At 40.0% G+C, this 24,195-nt stretch overlaps 1 protein-coding gene across 1 annotated transcript in view; it reads left to right on the top strand.

The window, feature by feature from the left end:
* The window catches only part of LOC122558324 (mitochondrial inner membrane m-AAA protease component AFG3L1-like), a 57,237-nt gene that overhangs the window by 10,483 nt on the left and 22,559 nt on the right, over positions 1-24,195 (top strand). The window contains exons 3-13 of the mRNA XM_043706768.2: positions 644-706; positions 1,625-1,728; positions 2,421-2,570; positions 6,066-6,137; positions 8,218-8,342; positions 12,646-12,916; positions 13,570-13,707; positions 16,625-16,778; positions 21,242-21,349; positions 23,014-23,139; positions 23,783-23,893. Coding sequence (XP_043562703.2) covers positions 644-706; positions 1,625-1,728; positions 2,421-2,570; positions 6,066-6,137; positions 8,218-8,342; positions 12,646-12,916; positions 13,570-13,707; positions 16,625-16,778; positions 21,242-21,349; positions 23,014-23,139; positions 23,783-23,893 — 1,422 coding nt within the window. The remainder of the gene's footprint in view (positions 1-643; positions 707-1,624; positions 1,729-2,420; positions 2,571-6,065; positions 6,138-8,217; positions 8,343-12,645; positions 12,917-13,569; positions 13,708-16,624; positions 16,779-21,241; positions 21,350-23,013; positions 23,140-23,782; positions 23,894-24,195) is intronic.

Here is a 24,195-nt window from a genome sequence, read left to right as displayed (position 1 = left end):
TCGATTCTCCTGCTCCTCGGATGCTACCTGGCCTGCTGTGTTTTTCCAGCAACACACTTTTCTTCTCTGATTCTGTGTCATGTTTTCTGTAAAATTAATGACAACAATAGAATTGTGGCAGATTGCTGCTTCCTTCCCTATCGGCTAAGGGAATTGATCAACCTACAAATGCCCAAAATATTCCCATGAAATTTACTGTGCTGGTTAAGACATTAGGTAAAATGGCAAGCAAAGAATCGCATCTGAATATATTGAATATTCATTAGCTGATTTTTTTTACGCCATGCAGTTTTAATATCACAATTATTTACAAAAGATCAGTCTATTAACTTTCTTAGAATATTAATGGTTGAAGATTCTACAGATATCCAAAGAAACTTATCAATTTACTCTCTTGTGGAGTTGGTGTGCCGTGTCAAATGTAACAATGGCAGTAACATTGAACTATAGAAATTGGACCAGATTGTAAACATGTGACATCCTATTAATACCTTTGCCATTGCTCTGAATCCTACATGATCTTTTTCTTCAGCATGTAAGTTGTTTTATTTTATCTTGCTAGGTATTTAAAATTACTTCAGTAATTAATATTTTCAGAGATAATGAAGAGATGGCATTTCAATTTATTTAATTCTTCCTTCAGGATTTGAGAAGTATTTTCCCAAAAATAAAACTGCAACGGGACCAAAAGCAAGTGACATTAAAGGTAAAGCACTCTTTAGCCTCTGAAATTGAATTTCTTGATGGAATAAATCACCTCCCTGTATTTGTGCCTTTAACATTTGTACTGTTACGTTACTGTTATTTGTAATAATTTTTTTTAAGTGCATTACTTTTAAGTTTCATTCTGCGGTGTAGTTCTAGCTGGTACTCCTAGTTGCCTTCTTGGGGTATCTAAGATGGACAAAGTGGATTGTTAAGCTCCCGAGGACAGTTTAGTGTCAAGTACATTGGTGAAAATCAGCATCGTGTATGTGTCAGACTGGAAAAAGCAATGGATTTTCTTTGCTAAATGATGCTAATAACCAATTAGGTTTTTTTTTAATATGACAGCTGCAGAGCTTTGTAGTGACTCTTACTGATACCAGTTTTTTAAAAAATTTGTATTTGTTTTTAGTTACCATGGAATCATGTCCTCTGGATTACTAATTTAAAAATATAGCGTTCCTAATTATGCTAGTATGACTTAGTTGGTGTTAGTTTGTCTGGCTATTAGCTGCCCTACCCCTTAGATATGACTTTTACCCATAGTGTTACATTATTTTGATGATGTTTTGTGTGGGTAACTATGACCTGTACCATCTGGAAGGAAAAGAGCAGGAATCTGGGAACATCTCTACCTGCAAGTACCACTTTGTCATTCATCATTCTGACTTGGAAGTATAATGCTGATCTTTCATCATCGCTGCATTAATACTCTGGCACTCCCTGCCTAACAGAATCATAGAAGAACATTTGCCACATGGACTGCAGTGTTTCAAGGTCACCTTCTCATTGGCAGTTTGGGATAGGTAATAAATTGTGGGTGTTAGCAATGCCTATATCCTATGAATAAAAATAAAAATAAATGCCTCTGAATGAAAGATCAAAAGATATTTCAATATTGTGGTACCTTTGTCTGCAGCAAAGCCAAAGGAGTCTGGAGGAGGTAAAGGAGGTGAACCAAGAGGCAGTGGTAAGAAAAGTGGGAAGAAAGAGGAATCTGCTTGGTGGAACCGGTTACAAAAGGTTTGTTCTTGGTAAAATTCATTCACCTCTTGCTGGTGAATAGATGCAATTAATTAGGTCAAACTCATACTTTATGTTTTAGTTATTGATTATGTGAAAGTAAATCTTATCCAGTATTCTGTAATTGAAACAAATACCAAAAGTGTAGAGAAAAAAATCTACTAAACCAGATCTATATATATATGTAGAAAATTAAGTTACTATTGAAGGATTTGTTACTGTTTAATATTTCTAAATTAAACAGTTGTTTTAATTAACAGTCCTACAGTTCCATTGTGAACCTGACTCAAATGTTACTTTTAGCTTTGAATCTGAATTTTTAGCATTTGAATACATGAATAGTTCTAAGATAATTCTGAGTAGTTTTTTTAATAAGCATGACAAACTTGTTACACTGCTAATACATGACGGTTGATTCTCAAGGGATTCTTTGAGGAACAATTATATGCAATGTTATAGCTTCATTAGTTGAATACGTATGTGGGTTTCAGTGTAACCTGATATTTAACTAGGAATTCAATCTTTTTTCCAACTAATAGTTTTAATAATGTCACAACTGTGAAACTTCACACTAGAAAATTGATTTGTGATTTGATTGTCAGTTGTTTCCATGTCTAATCATTTTTAGAAACTCCATGGTTGATGCAAGCACTTTTATGTGATGTCTTCTATGTCCTTTTCATTAATTTTAGGGAGACTTTCCATGGGATGATAAGGAATTTCGATATTTGGTTGTGGGAGTAGCTGGACTTCTCTCTGGATTCATGTATTTTTACTACCGAAATCCTGGCAGGGAAATCACTTGGAAAGATTTTGTAAATTATTACCTTGCACGTGGTGTGGTAAGTCATTTTAAAATGTGCATCCCTTTGGATGAAGCATAGAGTCATACAGCATGGAAGCAGACTGTTCAGTCCAACTCGTCCATGCTGAACAAGTTTCCCTACTTGCCTGCACTTGGCCCATATCCCACTAAACCTTTCCTATTTACATACCTATCCAATTGTCTTTTAAATGTTGTAAGTGTACCTGCATCTACCATTTCATCTGGCAGTTCATTCCACATGTGAACTACCCTCTCTGTGAATGTGACAGTATGGAAGTAAATGTGTATTGCTTTGGCATACCAAGAGAGTCCATTATTAACCATGTGGTGAGGCATTCACCTATATTGGGGAGGAAAACCCTAAATTCAAACCTTTGTTGCAGACAAGTTGGATGATTTCACTTCACATGATTCCTGCTCCTACTTATTGCCAGAAAGTAGAAATTAGGTAAGCTTACCTTCACTGGTCAGTGCATTGAATATAGGAAGTGGGATGTCATGTTGTAGCTGTACAGGACATTGATCAGACCACTTTTAGAATAATACATTCAGTTCTGTTCTCCTTGTTATTGGAAGGATGTTGTGAAACTTGAAAGGATTCAGAAAAGATTTACATGGATGTTGGCCGGGTTGAAGGTTCGAGCTGTAGGGAGAGATTGAATAGGCTGGTGGTATTTTCTCTGAAGCTTTGGAGGCTGAGGGTTGACTTTATGGAGGGTTAATAAAATGGTGAAGTAGTATGGATAGAGAGAATAATCAATGTCTTTTCCCCAGGGTGGGGAAGTCCAAAACTAGAGGACTTCGGTTTAAGGTGAGAGGGGAAGGATTTAAAAGGGACCTAAAGGGCAACTTTTTCATCCAGAGGGTGGTGCACGTATGGAATGAGCTGCCAGAGCAAGTGGTGGAGGCTTGTACAATGACAACATTTAAAAGGCATCTGAATGGCTATATGAATAGGAAGAGTTTAGAGGGATATAGGTCAAATGCTGGCAAATGGGACTAGATTAATTTAGGATATCTGGTCAGCATGGACAAGTTGAGCCGAAGGTTCTGTTTCCATGCTGTACGGCTCTATGACTCTATGATTATAAGGCTCACGTGTGATTATTTATCATTGTACTGAAAGCTGATACTTGCATTTAACTATTTTTGGTGCTGATTCTTGAGGCTCCACTTTGAGTTGTGGTGCACTTTGTCTCTGCCAATTTGCTTAAGTTGAACTTGATGGCACCTTTACAGAAATCAGGTTCTGGCTCAATCAGAAAATTTAAAATGAATGTATACTTTGTAGAGTTGTTAAAGTAGGCTCTTTCCCCACCAACTAGCAACACCTTTTAAAATGTAGTGAATTTTCAATTAAAGCAGTCCCTGGTGCTAGTCAGTTGTAGAGGAAGTGAAATAGCACTTTATTCTAATCAAGCATCAGTCACTTGTTCCACACTTCTGCAGGCAGCCTATTGGTTGATACTGCTGATAATCTGTGTGCTAGACTGGATGGTGGAAACAAAAGATTTGACTGTGCTGGTAATCATACCTGCCATTGATGGTGCTGTCCCTATGGTGCAGGTTGGGTGCCAGCGTTCTTGCAGCAGATGGAGCAGATCTGCAAGCAGCTGATGCGGAGCCAGCTCATTGACAGGTAGGTGTGCCAGGCCAGTGGAAAACAGTGAAACATCAAATTTTTAGAGCACAGAAGGAGGCAATTCAATTTATTTCACCTGTATTCTCTCCGAAAGAACTATCTGTCCCATTATCCTCTCTTTTTTTGTACCATTATAAATAGAATCATGAAACTTTTGGTTTTGGCTGGTAACAAGGTGGACGCAGCTAGACTTGTCCTGATACTCTCTCATCTCTTTGGCATGTCTTCTTACATCAAGTGGCACTTGGAAATATTATGACTGGAATGTTTTCTAATGTGCTATAAAGGTTTATTCCAATTGGATGCAATATTACATCTTCAGTGAAATAAGTTTTATATTATGGCTGATGCTTAACAGAGCCCATTATCTTTAAGAAGCTCCGTGTTTTTCAAGAGTCTAGAAGGTGTTTCAATACAGCAAGTTTCTTAATAATATTGAAAATGATCCTGCTGCTCTGCTGCGATAAATCTTTTTATTGACCTGGTTCAGAAAAGTGGAAGATGAAAGACTTGCTTGAAAAAATCACATTCAAAATGTTATACCTATTGAAATAAAAATACACCAAAGATTAACTGAAAAATACTTTCATACAATCAAAGTTGGCCCAAAAATACAAAATGTATAATTAAAATAAATAACAAACTTATTTCTTTCTGTTCCTTTAAATAAGTTTTCTTAGACATCTTGTTAAAAGTGGGACTGAACTCCTGTTCCATGGATCACTAGTCATTTTCATTACACACTTCCTAAAGACCTCCATTGAAATGTGGGATGCTTAAATAATTAGCTCAAAGTGCAAAATCAATGGGATTAAATATTTTGATTGTGTTTCTTCAACGTGGAACTAGGCCAGGGCATGTACACTGGATCAATGCAGAAAAGAAACATACGTTTTACAAATACCACAAGTTAATATTACTTAAACAAGGAGCAAATAAATGTGTCTCAAAGGTACTTGTCAATTTCTTCTCAATATTTTATATGATGTCCAGCATGTCTATTTTCCATGCTGTGTGAATAGAACCTTTCCTCCTCACTCCACACGCATAAAATGTCAAATCAATTGTTGCTTCAGCTTTGCTAAAACCAAGATAGAGTGACTACATCACATGAAGTGAAATATGATGCATGGATAGTTGCTTCTTTTTGCATATTGGCTGATTCTGCAGATTATTGTCATTGTGAGTGCTGCCATTGAATTTACTATATTCATTTATCCCTTTTGGTGTAGTTTTAAAAAGATCAACACGATATTTCATTGTTACTATTGTTTATTACATCCCAATATTGTTTATCTTGTAACTGATGTATTCATGTTTTCATGAACTCTATGTGGGAAATTGGTTAATTGATGTAATTGTGTGATGCAAAGAATTAATAGTGCAACTGAGTGTTCTGTTAAAATAATTGCTGCTTTTGTTTTCATTCACTTTCTGGATATCCTCATCCCATGCAATGTCTGCACCTATTGCTCATCCTTAAAACTTAGTAGCTTACTAAACTGTCAGCTTGAGTTCCATTTAACCGAACTTCAGCTTTATGATTTTAGTCAGGACTGACTGAAGGGAAGAAGTTATTACCACCTTTGTGCTTCAGCAATATGACATAATTTTTGAAGATATTTCTTTGTTGAAGATCTCGTTTGCTGAGTTTCGTTTCCGATGGTTCATAGAAACTTAAGGATTTGCATTTTTTTAAATTTGAAAGCTACAAACTGGTAATTGTTGTATACTGACTATACAGATGAAAACTTACAAAATTATAACAGCTGTCTGGAATGTTATAATATCATTTCATAACTATTGACAAAATGCATCCTTCACTGTTCCTGACATAGGAGTCTCTTTACTATTTATTTGTCATTTCAGGTTGATCGCCTAGAGGTTGTCAACAAGCAGTTTGTGCGGGTGATTTTCACTCCAGGAACTACAACTGATGTTGTAAGTAGGAAGGAACCTATACTGTTCATTTTTGATGCTTGAATCTTTGCCAGAATCATAAACATGAAACATTAATTCTTGACTAGAGAGGGTAGCCAGCAGAGGGCACTTATGTCCAACATTCAATATGCTCTGCAGCGGTCCTTATAATTGAGATTGTAACAATCTGGGTTAAAGTCTCATTTTTGCAGCGATTGCTATGCAATGTAGTTATAAAGTACGAAAACATTTTGCAATTCTTCAGAAGAATGTAATAAATGAAGTTTCATTTGGACTTGTAATGTTTTTGAAGCCTCATTAAATGAGATGTATGTATTTTCAAGCAGTCGATATTTTTTTCCGAAGTGCCATGAGTATTGCATTCTGAATTTCCAGGAGATCATCTGATGATTGCCTCCTTTTGATCCCCCACCCTAAAACTTACTATTTGCTGCTCCAAGCAAGCAGCCAGGGGAGCATGCTGAGCTTTAAAATTGTTTCTTTATTTAAATTCTGTCACTCAAGGTGCGAAATACTACTACAAAGGAAGGCTTTGAGTACTGAATGTCTTGTATCTCTGGTAGAACATTTCCCATTGCATGCCTTAAAGCAAGAGTGAAAAAGTTTGTTTACCCCATTTTGTAGCTTCTGAAATAAGCAGAGTGCGCTCAGTTATTCGCTGCAGTGTATTGTCTTTTAGGAATTATGTTGATGATGTCCGATCAGATTTCATACAAAACAATGCTTGTGAACTTAGGTCTCAGGTCAAAGGACAATATGCAAAAAATAATTCCATTTGTATCCCAAAATCCCATGTCTGTTTAACTGTTGAATTTTTCTAGAATCAAACATTGATGTGTATTTCAACATGCAAATAATTTATTGAGTTTACTTCAAGGAAAAAAATTGCTCTATTTGTCACACATTGTCATATGTATTTTCATAAGATTGTCAAAAATAGGAGCAGAAGTAGACCATTGGGCCCTATTGAGTCTGCTCTGCCATTCAATGAAGTCATGGCTCCTCAACTCTATTTTCCTGCTTTTTCCCCATAACCTTTGATTCCCTTATTGATCAAAAATCTGTCTGTTTCGATCTGGAATATACTTAACAACCCAGCCTCTACAGCCCTCTGCAGTAAAGAATTACACAGATTCACTAATATTTTGAGAGAACTAAATCCTCCTTGTCTCTATCCTAACTGGGTGATCTTTTGCTCTGAGATTGTCCTTTGGTTCTAAACTGTAACCAAGACAAAACAATCTCTCCATGTCCCCTCTAAAGCCTCATCAGAATCAAATATGTTTCCATAAGGTCACAATATCAATGAGTACGAGCCCAACCTACGCCATGTCACCTTATAAGGAAATCCCTGCATAACTGGGATCAATTTAGTGAACCAGTGCCTCCAATGTCAATATATATTTCCATAGTTTGGAGGAACCAAAGCTGTTCACAGTATTCTAGGTGTGGTGGCAAGACTTCCCTATTTTAATATTTTATTCCCTTTGAAATATAGGCCAACATTCCATTTGCCTTCCTTATTAAACGTTGGCCTGTTTGCAAACTTTTTGCGATTTATGTATGAGGACTTCTAAATCCCTCTCATATTTAAAGAATATTCAGCACCTTTATTCCTCCTGCCAAAGTGCATAACTTCATATTGCCCCACATGATATTCCAAGTGTCAAGTATGTACCTACTCACTTCATCCGACTATATCCCTTTGTAAACTCCTCACTGCTTGCCTTCCTATCTATTTTTGTGTTTTCCATAAACTTTGCAATAGTGCATTCACTTCTGTTGTCCATGTAATTCATACATATGGTAAATAATTGTTGCCCTAGCATTGATCTTTGTGGCACTCCACTGTGACACCTACTTCCTTTCATCCTCCCTATGGAGGAATAATCTATTTATTTAAACAATTTGTGCAAATTTAATAAGAATTTAGAATTAAATTTTCAATTTAGTTTATTTTTGCCCCAGAGAAAAAATTACTAATTTTATCAAATTTGTTACTCAATGATATGAACTAACTATATGAATACAGCATACTGGATAGATTACTAATTTGGTATTCTATCCTTCACCCACTTAGAGCTATGTATGGTTTAATATTGGAAGTGTGGATACATTTGAGCGTAATTTGGAAAATGTGCAACAAGAGATAGGGATTGAACCAGCAAATCGTGCAGCTGTAGTGTACAATACTGAGAGCGATGGGTAAGTAGGAACCCAAATATGTCATTGTTTATTTCAAAATAAAAATATGCACTATGAATTTAGGTTTATGTAAATGTGTATATATGGTGTCTTAACATCCCTGTGCTGGGTGCTTGCATTGAGGTGATAGGGACAGTGTTGTCTTATAGGAATTGCTAATCTTACTGGCATCAAATCTTGATTGCCACTGCAAGAGGTGGTTATTAAAATATGTACGGCAGTAAGGTCTCTCTGATTGCATGTTATTTATTCTTTTCAAAACAAAATGGTGGACAGGAGAGGATCGTGGCTGAGAGAGATCTTGGCTGTTGGTTTTGAGGTTTTTTTCCAGCGCTCAGCTGGGTTTAGTCACTTCCTTGAGGTGGTACTTGCTGTTTTGTTTTACACGTTGTTACATTGTTTTTGGAACTTTGTCAAAAAGATCAAAAATAAAGATCCCTTAAAAGGGAGGAAGGAGAGTGAGTTTCGGGAGAGTGACCACGTGGTAAGGTCGGAGTCTGAGGAATTGCATAAATCTCAGAGATCCGTTTTTATGAAGCAGCGAACAGTGTAGTTTCACAGCTGTCAGACTGAGAAATTGTATAAGAGCTCTGGAGATGGGATTTCACTAAAACATGCAGTGAAGTTTCACAGCTGATATGGGAAGTCTAATAGCCAGCTTTCCTGGATTATTGCAGAGGTTTCATTGATTTAGAAAATCATGGCTTGAAATCGCAGAAGAGGACAACCTTTGGTTTTTGAGCCTGATTTTAAGAATTTAGAATCTTTTAGAATTGAGAATTAGGTTTATTGTCACGTGTACTTGTGTACAATGTCGTCACAAATGGGGCCATCTTAGATACAAAGCACCTAGGTACAAATCTTAGATACTGTAGTGATTAGAACCAGGTTGACCTTGTTGACTACGAGGTCATTGATTGGCCTAGGTGAATAGCCCCAATCAGAAAGCTCTGGCTGACTAAAATAACCAGGAAATGAGAATCACCTCTTCAGGCAACTGACTCAGAGCTGGTTGGCCGGCCACAAGTAAATAAATGATGTGGAGGTGCCAGTGTTAGACTGGGGTAGACAAAGTTAAAAATCACACAACACCAGGTTATAGTTCAACAGGTTTATTTGGAACTATAAGCTTTCAGAGTGCTGTTCCTTCGTCAGGTAGCTAGTGGGGCAGGATCATAGGACACAGAATTTATAGTAAAAGGTGCGACGTATTAAACAAACCTAGATTGCTGTTAAATCTTAATCACTTAGAATAGGTGGCAGGTTTCGATTCTATTTTGTTCAAAAAGCACAGTCTGTAGGCAGTCAGTCCATGTGACATTTTATCAATTCCTACTTTGGAAATAGAACCATTAGATTCCAGGTTGGAATACTAACAGACTGTAACCACACACCTTCAAAACATTGAGCTGAGATGCCACTTTTTTTTATAAAACCTTTAGTTATCTCAGGACTGTCACTTGAAAGAAGTTCTGGGATTAACAAAGTAATGAATTGAAGCCTGCAACCCATTTTAAGCAATTAAGATTTAACAGCAATTTAGGTTTGTTCAATGCATCGCATCAGTAGTATGACACTTTGATCTTTTACTCTAAATTCTGTGTCCTACACCACAAGCTATCTGATGAAGGAGTAGCGCTCTGAAAGATGGTACTTCCAAAAAATTCTGCTGGACTATAAGCTGGTGTTGTGTGATTTCTAACCCATTAGGTAAAGGGTGAGTTGATGACGGGACACTGACTTCTGTGCAGTTATTTCAGATACTAAAATAGATTAGGTACAAAAATAGAGGAATAAAGACAAAAGCTAAAATTTCTACATCACAGAGCTTCATAGTAAAACTTAGGAAGATATAGAAATAAAGTTAAAAGATAAACGCTACAGTCCTTCTATGGTCTGCAGTCTCTGCACGCTGTGGACATTCCTCATGTGGTCTTATTTCTCCCTGCACTGTTGAGCTCAAGATCTGTGACAGGCTGACCGTACCAGGCCCCAGTCCGACGCGGGCTGGACATCAAACTCAGTGCTAACCACTGGCAGTCTTGCCCATTGCAGCCCTGTGACTGCCGGACGTCCTTCTGGCTCCAGCCCTGTGACCGCCGGCCGTCCTTCTGGCTCCAGCCCTGTGACCGCCGGCCGTCCTTCTGGCTCCAGCCCTGTGACCGCCGGCCGTCCTTCTGGCTCCAGCCCTGTGACCGCCGGCCGTCCTTCTAGCTCCAGCCCTGTGACCGCCGGCCGTCCTTCTGGCTCCAGCCCTGTGACCGCCGGCCGTCCTTCTGGCTCCAGCCCTGTGACCGCCGGCCGTCCTTCTGGCTCCAGCCCTGTGACCGCCGGCCGTCCTTCTGGCTCCAGCCCTGTGACCGCCGGCCGTCCTTCTGGCTCCAGCCCTGTGACCGCCGGCCGTCCTTCTGGCTCCAGCCCTGTGACCGCCGGCCGTCCTTCTGGCTCCAACCCTGTGACCGCCGGCTCCAGCCCTGTGACCGCCGGCCGTCCTGCCGGCTCCAGCCCTGTGACCGCCGGCCGTCCTGCCGGCTCCAGCCCTGTGACCGCCGGCCGTCCTGCCGGCTCCAGCCCTGTGACCGCCGGCCGTCCTGCCGGCTCCAGCCCTGTGACCGCCGGCCGTCCTGCCGGCTCCAGCCCTGTGACCGCCGGCCGTCCTGCCGGCTCCAGCCCTGTGACCGCCGGCCGTCCTGCCGGCTCCAGCCCTGTGACCGCCGGCCGTCCTGCCGGCTCCAGCCCTGTGACCGCCGGCCGTCCTGCCGGCTCCAGCCCTGTGACCGCCGGCCGTCCTGCCGGCTCCAGCCCTGTGACCGCCGGCCGTCCTGCCGGCTCCAGCCCTGTGACCGCCGGCCGTCCTGCCGGCTCCAGCCCTGTGACCGCCGGCCGTCCTGCCGGCTCCAGCCCTGTGACCGCCGGCCGTCCTGCCGGCTCCAGCCCTGTGACTGCCGGCTCCAGCCCTGTGACCGCCGGCCGTCCTGCCGGCTCCAGTCCTGTGACCGCCGGCCGTCCTGCCGGCTCCTGCCCTGTGACCGCCGGCCGTCCAGCCGGCTCCAGCCCTGTGACCGCCGGCCGTCCTGCTGGCTCCAGCCCTGTGACCATCGGCCGTCCTTCCGGCTCCTGCCCTGGGAATGCCGGCCGTCCTGCCGGCTCCAGCCCTGTGACCGCCGGCCGTCCTGCCCGCTCCAGCCCTGTGACCGCCGGCCGTCCTGCCCGCTCCAGCCCTGTGACCGCCGGCCGTCCTGCCCGCTCCAGCCCTGTGACCGCCGGCCGTCCTGCCCGCTCCAGCCCTGTGACCGCCGGCCGTCCTGCCCGCTCCAGCCCTGTGACCGCCGGCCGTCCTGCCCGCTCCAGCCCTGTGACCGCCGGCCGTCCTGCCCGCTCCAGCCCTGTGACCGCCGGCCGTCCTGCCCGCTCCAGCCCTGTGACCGCCGGCCGTCCTGCCCGCTCCAGCCCTGTGACCGCCGGCCGTCCTGCCCGCTCCAGCCCTGTGACCGCCGGCCGTCCTGCCCGCTCCAGCCCTGTGACCGCCGGCCGTCCTGCCCGCTCCAGCCCTGTGACCGCCGGCCGTCCTGCCCGCTCCAGCCCTGTGACCGCCGGCCGTCCTGCCCGCTCCAGCCCTGTGACCGCCGGCCGTCCTTCCGGCTCCAGCCCTGTGACCGCCGGCCGTCCTTCCGGCTCCAGCCCTGTGACCGCCGGCCGTCCTGCCCGCTCCAGCCCTGTGACCGCCGGCCGTCCTGCCCGCTCCAGCTCTGTGACTGTCCCATTCCAACTTGACTGCTGGCCCTCCTGCTCCACTCCGCACCGTCCCTGCAACTGCTGGGTAAGGAACCGTAATAAATGGAAACATTAAGAAAACGTAGAAAGTAAGACCAGCAAAGCAGACGGATTAGACAAGCTCTGGGCTCCTGGGCTGACGAGCCTGCACATTGCACTGCTACTCTGCCACCATCTTGAAAAGTTTAAATTTAGCACTTGACCACCCCAGGCTTTCGTTTTTTGCATATTTCCAATTATATGCATTTCCCCAGGCTTTTAACATCCTTAACTGTGTGTGCAAGTTTTCTTTTCTTTAATAACCTTGATTTTTCAATGCATTTTATTCATTTTCCTGTCCACTTCTCAATTTTAATTTCAGAGAAAGGAGTTTGCAGCCGAAATGCTATCTTGTTTGTTTCCTTCAGTCTTGCTGTGTGTTTCCAGCAATTTTTTTGTGTATTGTCAGGTTTGTATGGTAACAAGGCTTGATGTAATCATTTTAACTAAAATCTTTTTGATTGTTAAACTGTTTTTAATTTTCATGCAGTTCGTTCATGCTAAGCATATTCCCCACACTGTTACTCATCAGCTTTTTGCTGTATGCACTGCGACGAGGTTCTATGGCAGCAGGCCGTGGGGGGCGAGGTGGTGGACTCTTCAGTGTGGGAGAAACAACAGCAAAAATGCTGAAAGACGAGATTGATGTCAAATTCAAGGATGTTGCAGGATGTGAAGAAGCTAAATTAGAAATCATGGAATTTGTTAACTTTCTGAAAAACCCTAAGCAATATCAGGATTTGGGGGCCAAGATCCCAAAGGTATGGAAACTATGTTGATAATCTGAAGAATGTTTGAAGCAACAGGAAAAAAGTGTAACATCTTAATTGCAGGAATGTTCAAATTATGGTGCTTTGCATGAGGAAGGTCACAAAATCGTAAACAAATAGTGCTGGCAAACCTTTCTGTTTCAACATACAACAATGGTTGTCTGACAATAGCTGTGCCTTGGAGGATGTCATAGAATATCTCTGCCTTTGAGATGAACAACGCAACTCTTCAGAAGTATTTAATTGATTCTGAAACACTTTGGAATGTCCTAAGGTTCAGGAGAACTGCAATCTAAAAACCAAGTTTGTTTGATTGTTACATTATAAATTTTGCATTTTTGAAAGGTCATTGTCATGCAGGGCATTAATTATAAAGGAAATCAATTTAATTATTCTGTTTAGTTGCTGTGTTTTTACTTGCAGGTTATTGAAACAGTGCAGTGCACAAATATAAATTATACCATTTCAAACTATAAGCAAGTTAGAAAATAGATGATATCCATGTCCAATTTATATTGCAACATCTGCAAAGGAGGATAAAGCATTACATCTCTTATTTTTATCCAGCAGTGTTTGAAACAATGTTGTATTGTCGATTCTAAATGTGCCTAATATTTGTAGTAATGATCCCTCAATGGTTACAGGGTGCTATTCTGTCTGGACCACCAGGAACTGGAAAAACCCTGTTGGCTAAAGCAACAGCTGGGGAAGCCAATGTTCCTTTTATAACTGTTAATGGATCTGAATTCCTGGAGATGTTTGTTGGTGTTGGACCAGCCAGGGTAAGAAAGGAAATTGCTATATGTCACTGAGTTGAGTGTTATTTTTAAGCATTATCATCCTCCAATTTGGTAATCAACTCTGGACCAGCAATGGTAGTGGACCTCATAATGGGGCATTTGATTTAACTGTTAAAAATATTGAACAATTCTTACTTTGCAGTTTGAATAATTTACTTGATGCAATGTTTGTAGAACTGTTTTTTTTTTATTCCTAATTCTGCATTTTTGTTCATTCCCAAAACAATCAAGTAAGATATAAATTTTTTAAAGATGTAAAATGACTGTCATTGTCTTATCACAGTTCTGAATCTTTATATTTGACACTAGCAAAAAAAGAAAAGGTGTTGCAAATACACTATCATTTTACAGATATTCTAAAGGAAGTGAATTTTATCTGTTGCACCCATTTTCTCATAGTGTGTTTCTGTCTGACTTGATTTTCTTATTCTAGTGATCCTTTCAGCTCAACAATCGTTTTGTTTTTGCATATGTTCTATACAGTATCCTTCCTCAAACATGAGATGAGCAACCTCTGTTTATTAAGACTTTTAATTGCATTGTAATGTCAGTAGGAGAAGAATTTCTGATGTAGCTTAGTTCATTATTCACATGTGACCCTAGGGAAAAGCTGACCAAAAGATCATGCTGGGATGCCTTTGCTTGATCTGCACCTGAACTATGCTGGATACTATTTTGATTCATTGTGTTTTCGTCTTCTTGGGCCTGAAAAAAAAACAAGCTGAATCAGATTATTTAAATAGAGCGGTCAGTAGCAGAGCGGCCCTGGCAGAGGTCAAACTGAGCACAGTGTGCAGGTTATTGCAAAGCAAGTGCATGATTGGACTCTTGACAATCCATTCCATAACATGATAAGCAAGAGTAGACTGATGGGGTGGTAATTGACCAGGTTGGATTTGCCCTGAAGGGCTTATGCCCGAAACGTTGATTCTCCTTCTCCTTTGATGCTGCCTGACCTGCTGCGCTTTTCCAGCAACACATTTTTAAGTTCTGATCTCCAGTCCTCACTTCCTCCTACATAAAATACTGGGCAACTTTCCATATTGTCAGGTAGATGTCATAGTATATTGTAACATCTTGACTAGGGTGTGGCAGGTTTTGGAGCACAGGTCTTGGTACTATTGCTAGAACCTTGTCAGTGCCCATAGCCTTTGCAGTATTCATTGCCTTCAGTCATTTCTTGATATCATGTGGAGTAAATGGTATTTTCTGTATTGCTAGGGACTTGTAGAAGAGTCTATTCATAGTGGTCAATGCAGGTTGGAATTGAACTACACCATGTTGTCTTGATTGTTTAGACGTTCCTGACAGATTGCTATCAATCAGCATTTACAGCCAAAGTTTGTTCTCTACAGCAGACTTAGAATGCAAGGTTAGTCCTTGTAATTAGCTGGTTCCTTGGCATCTCATTCTTCTGCCCTTTCTCCTGATTGTTGCAAAGAAACTCTCTGTTCAGATCTCTATGTTACAAATGTGAGATGCCCATTTCAAACTGGAATTAGCTGGGTTGTGGTTGAATGCCTTGATATTTTCTGGTGGTGAGATGGTCAGATCTACGGCAGGACAAGTCCTTCATACTCAACAGTTACTATTTCTGTTGTAACCCCACCTATGACCTTTGCCTCTATCGGGGGGAGCTATTTGTGGATTGACAGTGGCCTGTCCTTGTCTGCTTTCTGTTTTGGTGCATGTGTGTCTCACAAGAACAAAGATACTGTGTTAGTGTGTGCAAATGAGGTGTATGTCCATTAGGGTAGAAGAGTATGGATGACTTATGAAAGATGGCGCTGGTGTAAGGAAGTAATTGTGAGGCCAGTAGTTAATGCAGGAAATGAAGTGCATAGCAGTGATTTTAAAGGATTGATTGAAATGGTTCTTTGGGAGCAGGTTTTCTGTATGTAATTTTTAAGGAGACCGTGATCAAAGTTAGAACTGAAATCTTGTTTTAGAAGCCCTTATCTGCACAATGAGTTTCTTTCTTTGAACCCAAGACCTGGCTGTGATAATGATGCTTGCATTAACCCACTATTTTGTTCCCATTCTGAAGAATAACTATATTAGACATTGTGTTTACCACCACAGGTGCTGTTAAACCTGAGTTTTTCCAAGACCTTTTATTTTATTTCAGATCCCCGGCATCTACAGTTCTTTTGTTTTTATTTCTGCTAATAATTTCCCATCTGACCGCTAGAGCAGTGCTAAACTTTTAGGTGTTTATTCCTGCATTATCCTGGCCTTTCTTGGAATTTAGTCAAAATGCAATTCCTGTTTAATAAGTGCAGTCTGCTTTCAGTGCTGCTGGGGACTCCTAACTTTTTGTCTTCTACTCCATCCCACACAACAGGAGAGCTGCTATTAATCAGTGAGACACTAGCAGCTTACCAATTTTAGTTACATGAGGTATGAATGCAGTATGGTCCCTGCCTTGTGTGTATGGAATTAACCATGTGAAGCAATCAGGCTGCAAATTTCCCAGCTAAATACTACCAGTTTTGTAACCATAAAGTTTTAATTATACACCTTTCATGTGAAGTATTCTTAAATTCATATCACATAACAGAGCTATAATATTACATTCTGGTAACTCAACATGTAAGACTGTAGACTGCCTTAAGCTTAAACACTTTCCATTGTTTTGAATATCAGTGAGTACTCAATTTGTAACTGTTTTCTCCCACCTCTCTCATACAACCCCTTGCTTTCAGTTTTTGCAGTTTAAGGCCACCTACATTTTGATTCCTGTCTTCATTTCTAGTGTATATTTTGCTGTTATCTGAGTAGTTCTGAGATGGGTTTTGTCAGATATTAAAGAGTTAATGTTTCTATTTTAAGCAGAGCATATTACAAAAACAAGAATTGGAACTCCTGCTAATAGTTGAGTGGTTATTTCCTGTTTCAGGTGAGGGACATGTTTGCCATGGCACGGAAAAATGCTCCATGCATTCTTTTCATTGATGAGATTGATGCTGTTGGAAGGAAGCGGGGTAGGGGAAACTTTGGTGGACAGAGTGAGCAGGAGAACACCCTAAATCAGCTACTGGTCGAGATGGATGGTATGTGATGAGGATAAATGTTGACATGACTGCTATTTGGATAGCACAAAAATTCGTTTGACTTCAACTAAGAATTTAATACCAAGCATGCATATTCTGCCTATAAAAGAATTTTATGTAAAATGCACTGACTTCCTGTAATACTTTTAGATTAGATTACTTACAGTGTGGAAACAGGCCCTTCGGCCCAACAAGTCCACACCGACCCGCCGAAGCGCAACCCACCCATACCCCTACATTTACCCCTTATTACCTAACACTAAGGGCAATTTAGCATGGCCAATTCATCTAACCTGCACATCTTTGGACTGTGGGAGGAAACCGGAGCACCCGGAGGACACCCACGCAGACACGGGGAGAACATGCAAACTCCACACAGTCAGTCGCCTGAGGCGGGAATTGAACCCGGGTCTCTGGCGCTGTGAGGCAGCAGTGCTAACCACTGTGCCACCGTGCCGCCCACTTCTCTGTCCAGTTAAATACACTCTTCTCTCCTACCCCTGGCACCACAGTTCTTAGATAAATGAAGGACGTGAAGCTAGTTTTTATTGATAAACTTACTTTGTTCTGAATTTGTCCAAAATGTTCATAAGTGCAATCACCAATTGTGGTATCAAACAAGTAAAGTACTGAATTAATTTGTGGGACGAAGGGAAATTCCATTCCAAACCTCCTATGACTAAAACCCAAGACTCCAGTGCTACAAGCTACCTAATTTCAACCTAGATTATGAGAGTAAAATTTCTGGGAGTGCACAAACTGACCATAAAAGCTTCTATAAATATGTGAAGAGAAAAAGATTGGTAAAGACAAATATAGGACACTTACAGTTGGAGGTTGGGGAATTATAATGGAGAACAAAGAAATAGCAAAATATTTGAATGCATACTTTTGGTTCTATCTTCACAAAAGAGGGCACAAATGCCTCCCAGAAATGTTAAGAAACAATGGGCCAAGGGAGATTGCACAATTGAACAAAAAAATAGTGATGGGGAGAATAATGGGGTTAAAGTCTGACAAATCCCCCGGTCCTAATAATCTACAACCCTGAGTACTAAAGGAAGTGGCCCTGGAATTATTAGATACATTGGTGATCATCTTCTAGAATTCTGAAGGTCCTGGAGCAGTTTCTACAAATTGCAGGGTGGTAAATGCAACCCCACTGTATAAAATAAGAGGGAAAAAAAAAAGAGATTTACAGACTAGTTAGCCTATTATGGAGTCTGTTATGAAATATGTGAAAAGCAGAGCATTTGGAAAGCATTAATGTGATTGGACAAAACCAGTATAGGTTACGTAAGGCAAATCAAACTTAACAAATCTAGTAGAATTATTTTGAGTTTGCAGCTAAGGGAATAGTTAAGAGAGGACCAATGGATGTGTATTTGGATTTAAGGTCCCTCACAAGGAGGTTGGTGAGCAAAATTAAAGCACGCGATGGGGGTAATATATTGACATGAATTGAGAATCAGTTGACAGACTGGACAGATTGTGGGAGTAAATAGGCCTTTTTTCCAAAGAGCAGGCAGTGACTCATTATGTACAACAAGGATTGGTGCCCGGACCCCAGGTATTCATGACATATAAATTACAGGGATGAGGGAATCAGTTGCAACATTTCCAAGTTTGCTGATTATATCAAACTAGACAGAATTGTGAGGAGGAGGCTTCAAAGTGACTCGACAGGTTGAGTGGGCAAGCAATGGCAGGTGCAGTACACAGTGGTTAAATGGGAAATTACACACTTCAGTATGAAAAACAGACAGTATTGTTTAAATAATGGTGCATTAGGATATACATAGGTATCTTGTTGTCTTTATACACGAGTCAATGAAAATAGGCAGCAAGCAATTAATTAAAAGAGGATTTGTATTCCGAATATTGTGTACGGTTTTGGTTGATCTTCCAAAGAAAGGATGGAGGGAGTGCAGCAGATACCACACATTGCTGGTAACAATGTATGAGGAAAGATTGATTTGACTGAGCGACTACTTACTAGAGTTTAGAAGGATGAGAGGAAATCTGAGTGCATTGTTTAAAATTCTAACAGAGCCGGTCAGGATAAATGCAGGGAGGATGTTTTCCCTGACTGGGGAGTCTAGAACCAGGGGTCACAATCTCAGGATACAGGGTAGGGCCTTTAGCATTGAAATGGGGACACCAGTTTTTCACTCAGGGTGGTCAGCCTGTCAAATTCTCTATCACTGATCACTGTGGAGGCCACGTCACTGAATATACAAAAAACAAAGAGAATAAAAAAAATTACAGCACAGAAACAGGTCCTTCGGCCCTCCAAGCCTGCACTGATCCAAATCCTTCCCCTAAACCTGTCGCCAATTTTCTAAAGAAGCCGCCTGTTTTCTAAAGAAAGATACAGGGTAAACTTTTAGATTTTTAAGGCATCAAAGGATTGGTGGAGAAAGTGGAAAGATGGGATTGAGATAGATGATTAGCTATGATTGTATTGAAAGACCGAGCTGAATGGTCTATTCCTACACCTTGTTTCCTTGATTCCAACCTACTACATTATACTCATTATCTCATCTCATAGCCTTTAAAAATGTATGGTCAATTAGGTACATGGCGAACATAATAACTCAAAACAAGTTATAGTTTTCAGCATTGAATATATCTTCAAATTAGCTATAAAAAAATCGAAAAAGGTGTCTTTGGGCCAAGGGTAGAACTTCAGTTTCAAATGATTGTAGATCCCAGTTTAAAAATAGAAGCATATAATGTGGGCTGATACTTCAATCCCAGTATTGAAGCAGTGCTGAATTATCAGAGCTGCTCACTTTCAGGTGAGATATTATAGTCAGGCCTCGCCTACTTCGGTGAATGCAAAAGAACCCATAGTACTATTTGAAAAAGAACTGGTGGCTTCATTCCAGTGCCTTGATCAACATTTAACCATCAACCAATATCTGAAAATAGCATATGTAATCTGGTCATTTCATTCTTACTGTTGTGGAAACCAGTCCAAATTGACTTCTGCATTTCCTATGTTACAACAGTGACTACACTTCAAAAGTATTTTATTGGCTACAAACCACTTTAAGGTGTCCTGAGGTTGTGGAAAGAGCTATATTAATGAATTTTCTTTAGTTTTAATATATTTTTACCTATTTGTTATAAATTTGATACCATCTGATGTGATTTTCCCATCACATTTTTTGTAACTCCCCTGTTTTTAATTTACAGCAAGCCGTACAGAAGGAAAATGGCAGTGTGATTTGATTTTTTTTAAAGAGTTGCTTTTAAATCCCGTAATTAAAAAAAACACCACTAATACAGTGCACTGCATAATCTCTTTGTTGCTTAACAATGTCCTTGAATTCACTCTTCACTGTGCCATGAAATCCCACGAATGTATTTGTATTATGTGTGACCTTACAATTGCCATCGCATTTCTATTTGTAAATTTTGGTGAGTGTTTAATACTGTTAAAAGCCAATAATTTTTAATCTTCATGATCATTTTCATTAACAGAATGTCAGTAGCCTTGCATAGCTACAAATCATTAGCCGTGGCAATCGAATTTAAAAAGATCAGTCAGACTGAAGTAAACCTATCCATATAAAAATAAATAAAATTAATTCATAAATTCAGGATATTCACACATGCACTGTCTTTACACTAATGTTCTCCAATACATTAGCCACATGTCATTAGTTTAGAATTAGGATTGACGAGTTGCATTAATAGCTAGTAAATTAAACTAAGTATGGACATGTGATTCCAATATAGTGCATGCATGTATGTTTTAATTATTATGCGCATTTGTTTCTAAATTCTGGAAAAGAGAAACAGACTGCTAGTGTGTTTCATCAATTTTTGTACTTGTATTTCTTTGTCACATATTGGTCATTGTGAGGATAGTGTCTAACATTGACATCAAGGTAGCATCTGCAATACTATATGGAAAGAAGAGTTATCATTGTGGCCATCTACCTATCAAATTACTTCTGTAGACCAGCAATACAGAGCAAACCTAAGCAATAGTGAATATCAGAGCAACAGGCAAGCAAAGTTCAATCACATCCTGGATAGAGGGCAGGATGGTGTGGACCCATCTTGAAAATAAATAGAATTATCACAAGAGAATGTGATTGTAGATGGTTTCTGTGAATAGTTCATTTATAGAGTTGACTGCAGCAGTGGAGACTCTGATGAAAGACATTTGAAAATGGGCAAAAGTTGGCTTTCATAATGAATGGGCAAATTCATTTTATCTTTGTGGAGAATGAAAATAAGCCACTTTGCCTCTTGTATACAAAGTTGACAACTGAGAATAATTTTGAGGAAACATTTTGAACCTGTGCACTCTAGATTTAACAGTAAATTTCCAAACTAATTGCATGGTTTTTTACTTATTTTCTCTATCAATATTAACACCATGTTTTATATTTGCACTTACTTGATCATGCTTTTACCTAACATCTTAATTTTTATTCTTGTTTTAGGATTCAACACAAGCACCAATGTTGTTGTTCTGGCAGGAACAAATCGACCTGATATCCTTGATCCAGCATTGATGAGACCAGGGCGATTTGATAGACAAATTTATATTGGTAGGTTGACAGCTAATGATTTAGGCAGCTGACAAAGTACATGACTTACTATGCCAACTCTTAGCATATGGATAAGATCAAATTATTGGTGGTAGGCTTTCTTGCTACAGAAGCTGAGTAGCTGAGCTGATTTGAAATTCCTAATTTGGTATGATTTAAACTGCATTTGAACCATCATGGTAGTGTTAAGAAAGCACTGTGCTCCTTTGCTGCAAGCCACTTACTGTTTGTATGTATACTTTAAACAGGTGCAGTCTCAATATATAACGTAGTGTTTCTGTATCCAGATTTCAATGTAATTAGCCAAATTTGTCCAAAAGCAATGCATTTGTACTTTCTGTGATCTTCTATTCTGGTTCAAGATTCAATTTGCTGGAATCTGGCCCTTCCCAAAAAAATGGCGATTTTCATGTTAAAATTGCAAGCATCTTCTGTTTCAAGTAGGCTCTTCAGATTTTATCTTATTAGAAATCATTTGAAACAGTCTTGTTTTATTAAGAAGTTGGCTAGTGTACACCAAATAGGCTATTAAATGTTGTGGAGCTTTCTCATTGTTGTTCATAGGGGAATTCAAATTAAAAATGCTTACTTTTGGATTAACTCATTTTTATCTATATTAACAAAACTGCACAAATTTACCATTTAAATATAGCAATGAGTATCTTGGAGAAAAAAAATAAACCATCATGGAAGGTTTTGTTTATGATTATTCAAGCATATTTGTTGCATAATTTCCCAATTCTGTTCAAAACATAATCGTTACCCCACAATGTTCAGTATTGTTCATCTATTCTTTTAAAAAACAAATTGCTTCCATGTGCAACACAATCGATTTGATAGGTGCAGTTTGAGTTTTTACTAATGGGTAGGTCAGTTTTGCCAGTTATTAGCCTTTGGTACAAGAAAGGAATTAGGAAACCCAAAATATGAACTAAGTGTCTATAACAAAGTCTTATACGGCATCGAGAGATCTTCCATAAATTAAAAATGATGTTGGTTTTTATGTCCCAGGACTATTAAAAAGAAGTGTATTATTTTAAATTGCTCAGTGTTGCCTTGTTTGGAATAAACCAGATGTCAGTTGATAGTTTACGAACATCTTAGGTTCTGAAATAATGATAAGTTCCAAAGAAGAGTGATGCTGGACTCAAAACCTTAATTCTGTTTGTTTCTCCTCAGATACTACCAGGCATGCTGAGATATTCAAGCACTTCATTATTATTTCAGTTTCCAACTTCCACAGTATTTTGCTTTTAATCTTGGTTCTGTTTTTTCCACGTCAAGAATATAATTTTCCCTTGGTGTTTTCAAATAGATGTAGTTGTCGAACGTTGCATAGCTGTTTCACAGCAGTTATAATGTAAAAGAAATGATGATGTGATTATTTCAATATTTCTGCAGATGAAGTGGATAGCATTCATGCCATAAATAGTTTCATTTAAATTTGTGTCACAGTTAGGATCCTTGCCATAGCCTCTTTTAAATTAAGCAACTGAAGTTATTATAACTAAAATGCATATTTTTGTCCATTCCAAAAATAACAATACATAATGTTTTACAGGATCTAATCAGTGTTTTGACTATATTAGAATATGATTAATCACTGGGAACTCAGCCAGTTTTGTAATTCATCTAAAGTTTGCTGGATTTGTTTTGACTTGCAGGTCCACCTGATATCAAAGGACGAGCATCAATTTTCAAAGTTCATCTTAGCCCGTTGAAGATGAACTCTAGTATCAGTAAGGAAACATTGGCACGTAAACTAGCTGCACTTACTCCTGGGTTCACTGGTGAGTCTTCAAAAATGAGAGAGTACTTAATTATACTGTCAGTCTTCTGTGGTTTAGAACTTGTTAGTAAGTTTATAACCAAGCCTTATGTATTTATTCCCCAGGTATTCATGAGATGAAAGAAAAGGTTGAATGAGTATTGCAGTTCAGACCAGTGCAACAGTTTGAAAGCGAACTTTGTCACAGTAAAGATATTGACTCATACCATTATATAGACAGACTTAGTGATTTGTGGGTTTGCGTGTTGTAACGTAATTCAGTTTGTTGGGTTTAAATCCATGTCAGAATGATGCAATGCAAATCTCCCATGTGGATAGCTATCTGATACATGTGTAGTTGACAATTATGTAGTTCTTAATGACCTGTGGGTTGAATGGTTTCCTTCTGTGTTGTATTGACTCCGTAACACAGGTATGAAGCTGTGTTTTGCAAGGAGAGACCTCACATTAAGATTGGACCATTGCAGAACTAGTTTTAGTGTGCATTTCATTCTTGGTCGACCTATGGTTAGGGAGTTTAATACTGAAGGTTGGTAGAAAAAGGCAATTTTTATTCCCTAATGTTGAAACCCACAGCATCCACAAAAATCAAGACCTTATAACTCATATTCAACAGTGATACAACATACTGTATTTTTTTCCAGGTGCTGATATTGCCAATGTCTGTAATGAAGCTGCTCTGATTGCTGCTCGTCATTTAAGCGAATCAATCCATGTGAAGCACTTTGAACAGGCAATAGAGCGTGTGATTGGAGGTGAGATGCCTGCTGTACATTTAGCCACAGTCCAAAGATGTGCCGGTTAGGTGGATTGGCAATGCTAAATTGCCCATTGTATCCAGGGATATGCAGGCTAGATGGATTAGCCATGGGAAATGCAAGGTTACAGGGATTGACTAAGAGGATGGATCTGAGTGTCATGCTGTTCAGAGAGTCGGTGTGGACTTGATGGGTCGAATGGCCTGCTTCCATGCTGTAGGGACTCTATGATGATTTTTCTACCTTTTATCTTTGACATCAAATGGTAAATGCATCATTGCGATGGTCACTGGTGATGG

This window comes from Chiloscyllium plagiosum, unplaced genomic scaffold (genome assembly GCF_037043375.1).
Source record: "Chiloscyllium plagiosum isolate Xiang-an unplaced genomic scaffold, Cpla_swu_hap1 HiC_scaffold_17, whole genome shotgun sequence".
NCBI classification, from domain to species: Eukaryota; Metazoa; Chordata; class Chondrichthyes; order Orectolobiformes; family Hemiscylliidae; genus Chiloscyllium; species Chiloscyllium plagiosum.
The sequence above is the reverse complement of the archived record's forward strand: the minus strand, read 5'-3'. Positions and strand labels throughout refer to the sequence as shown.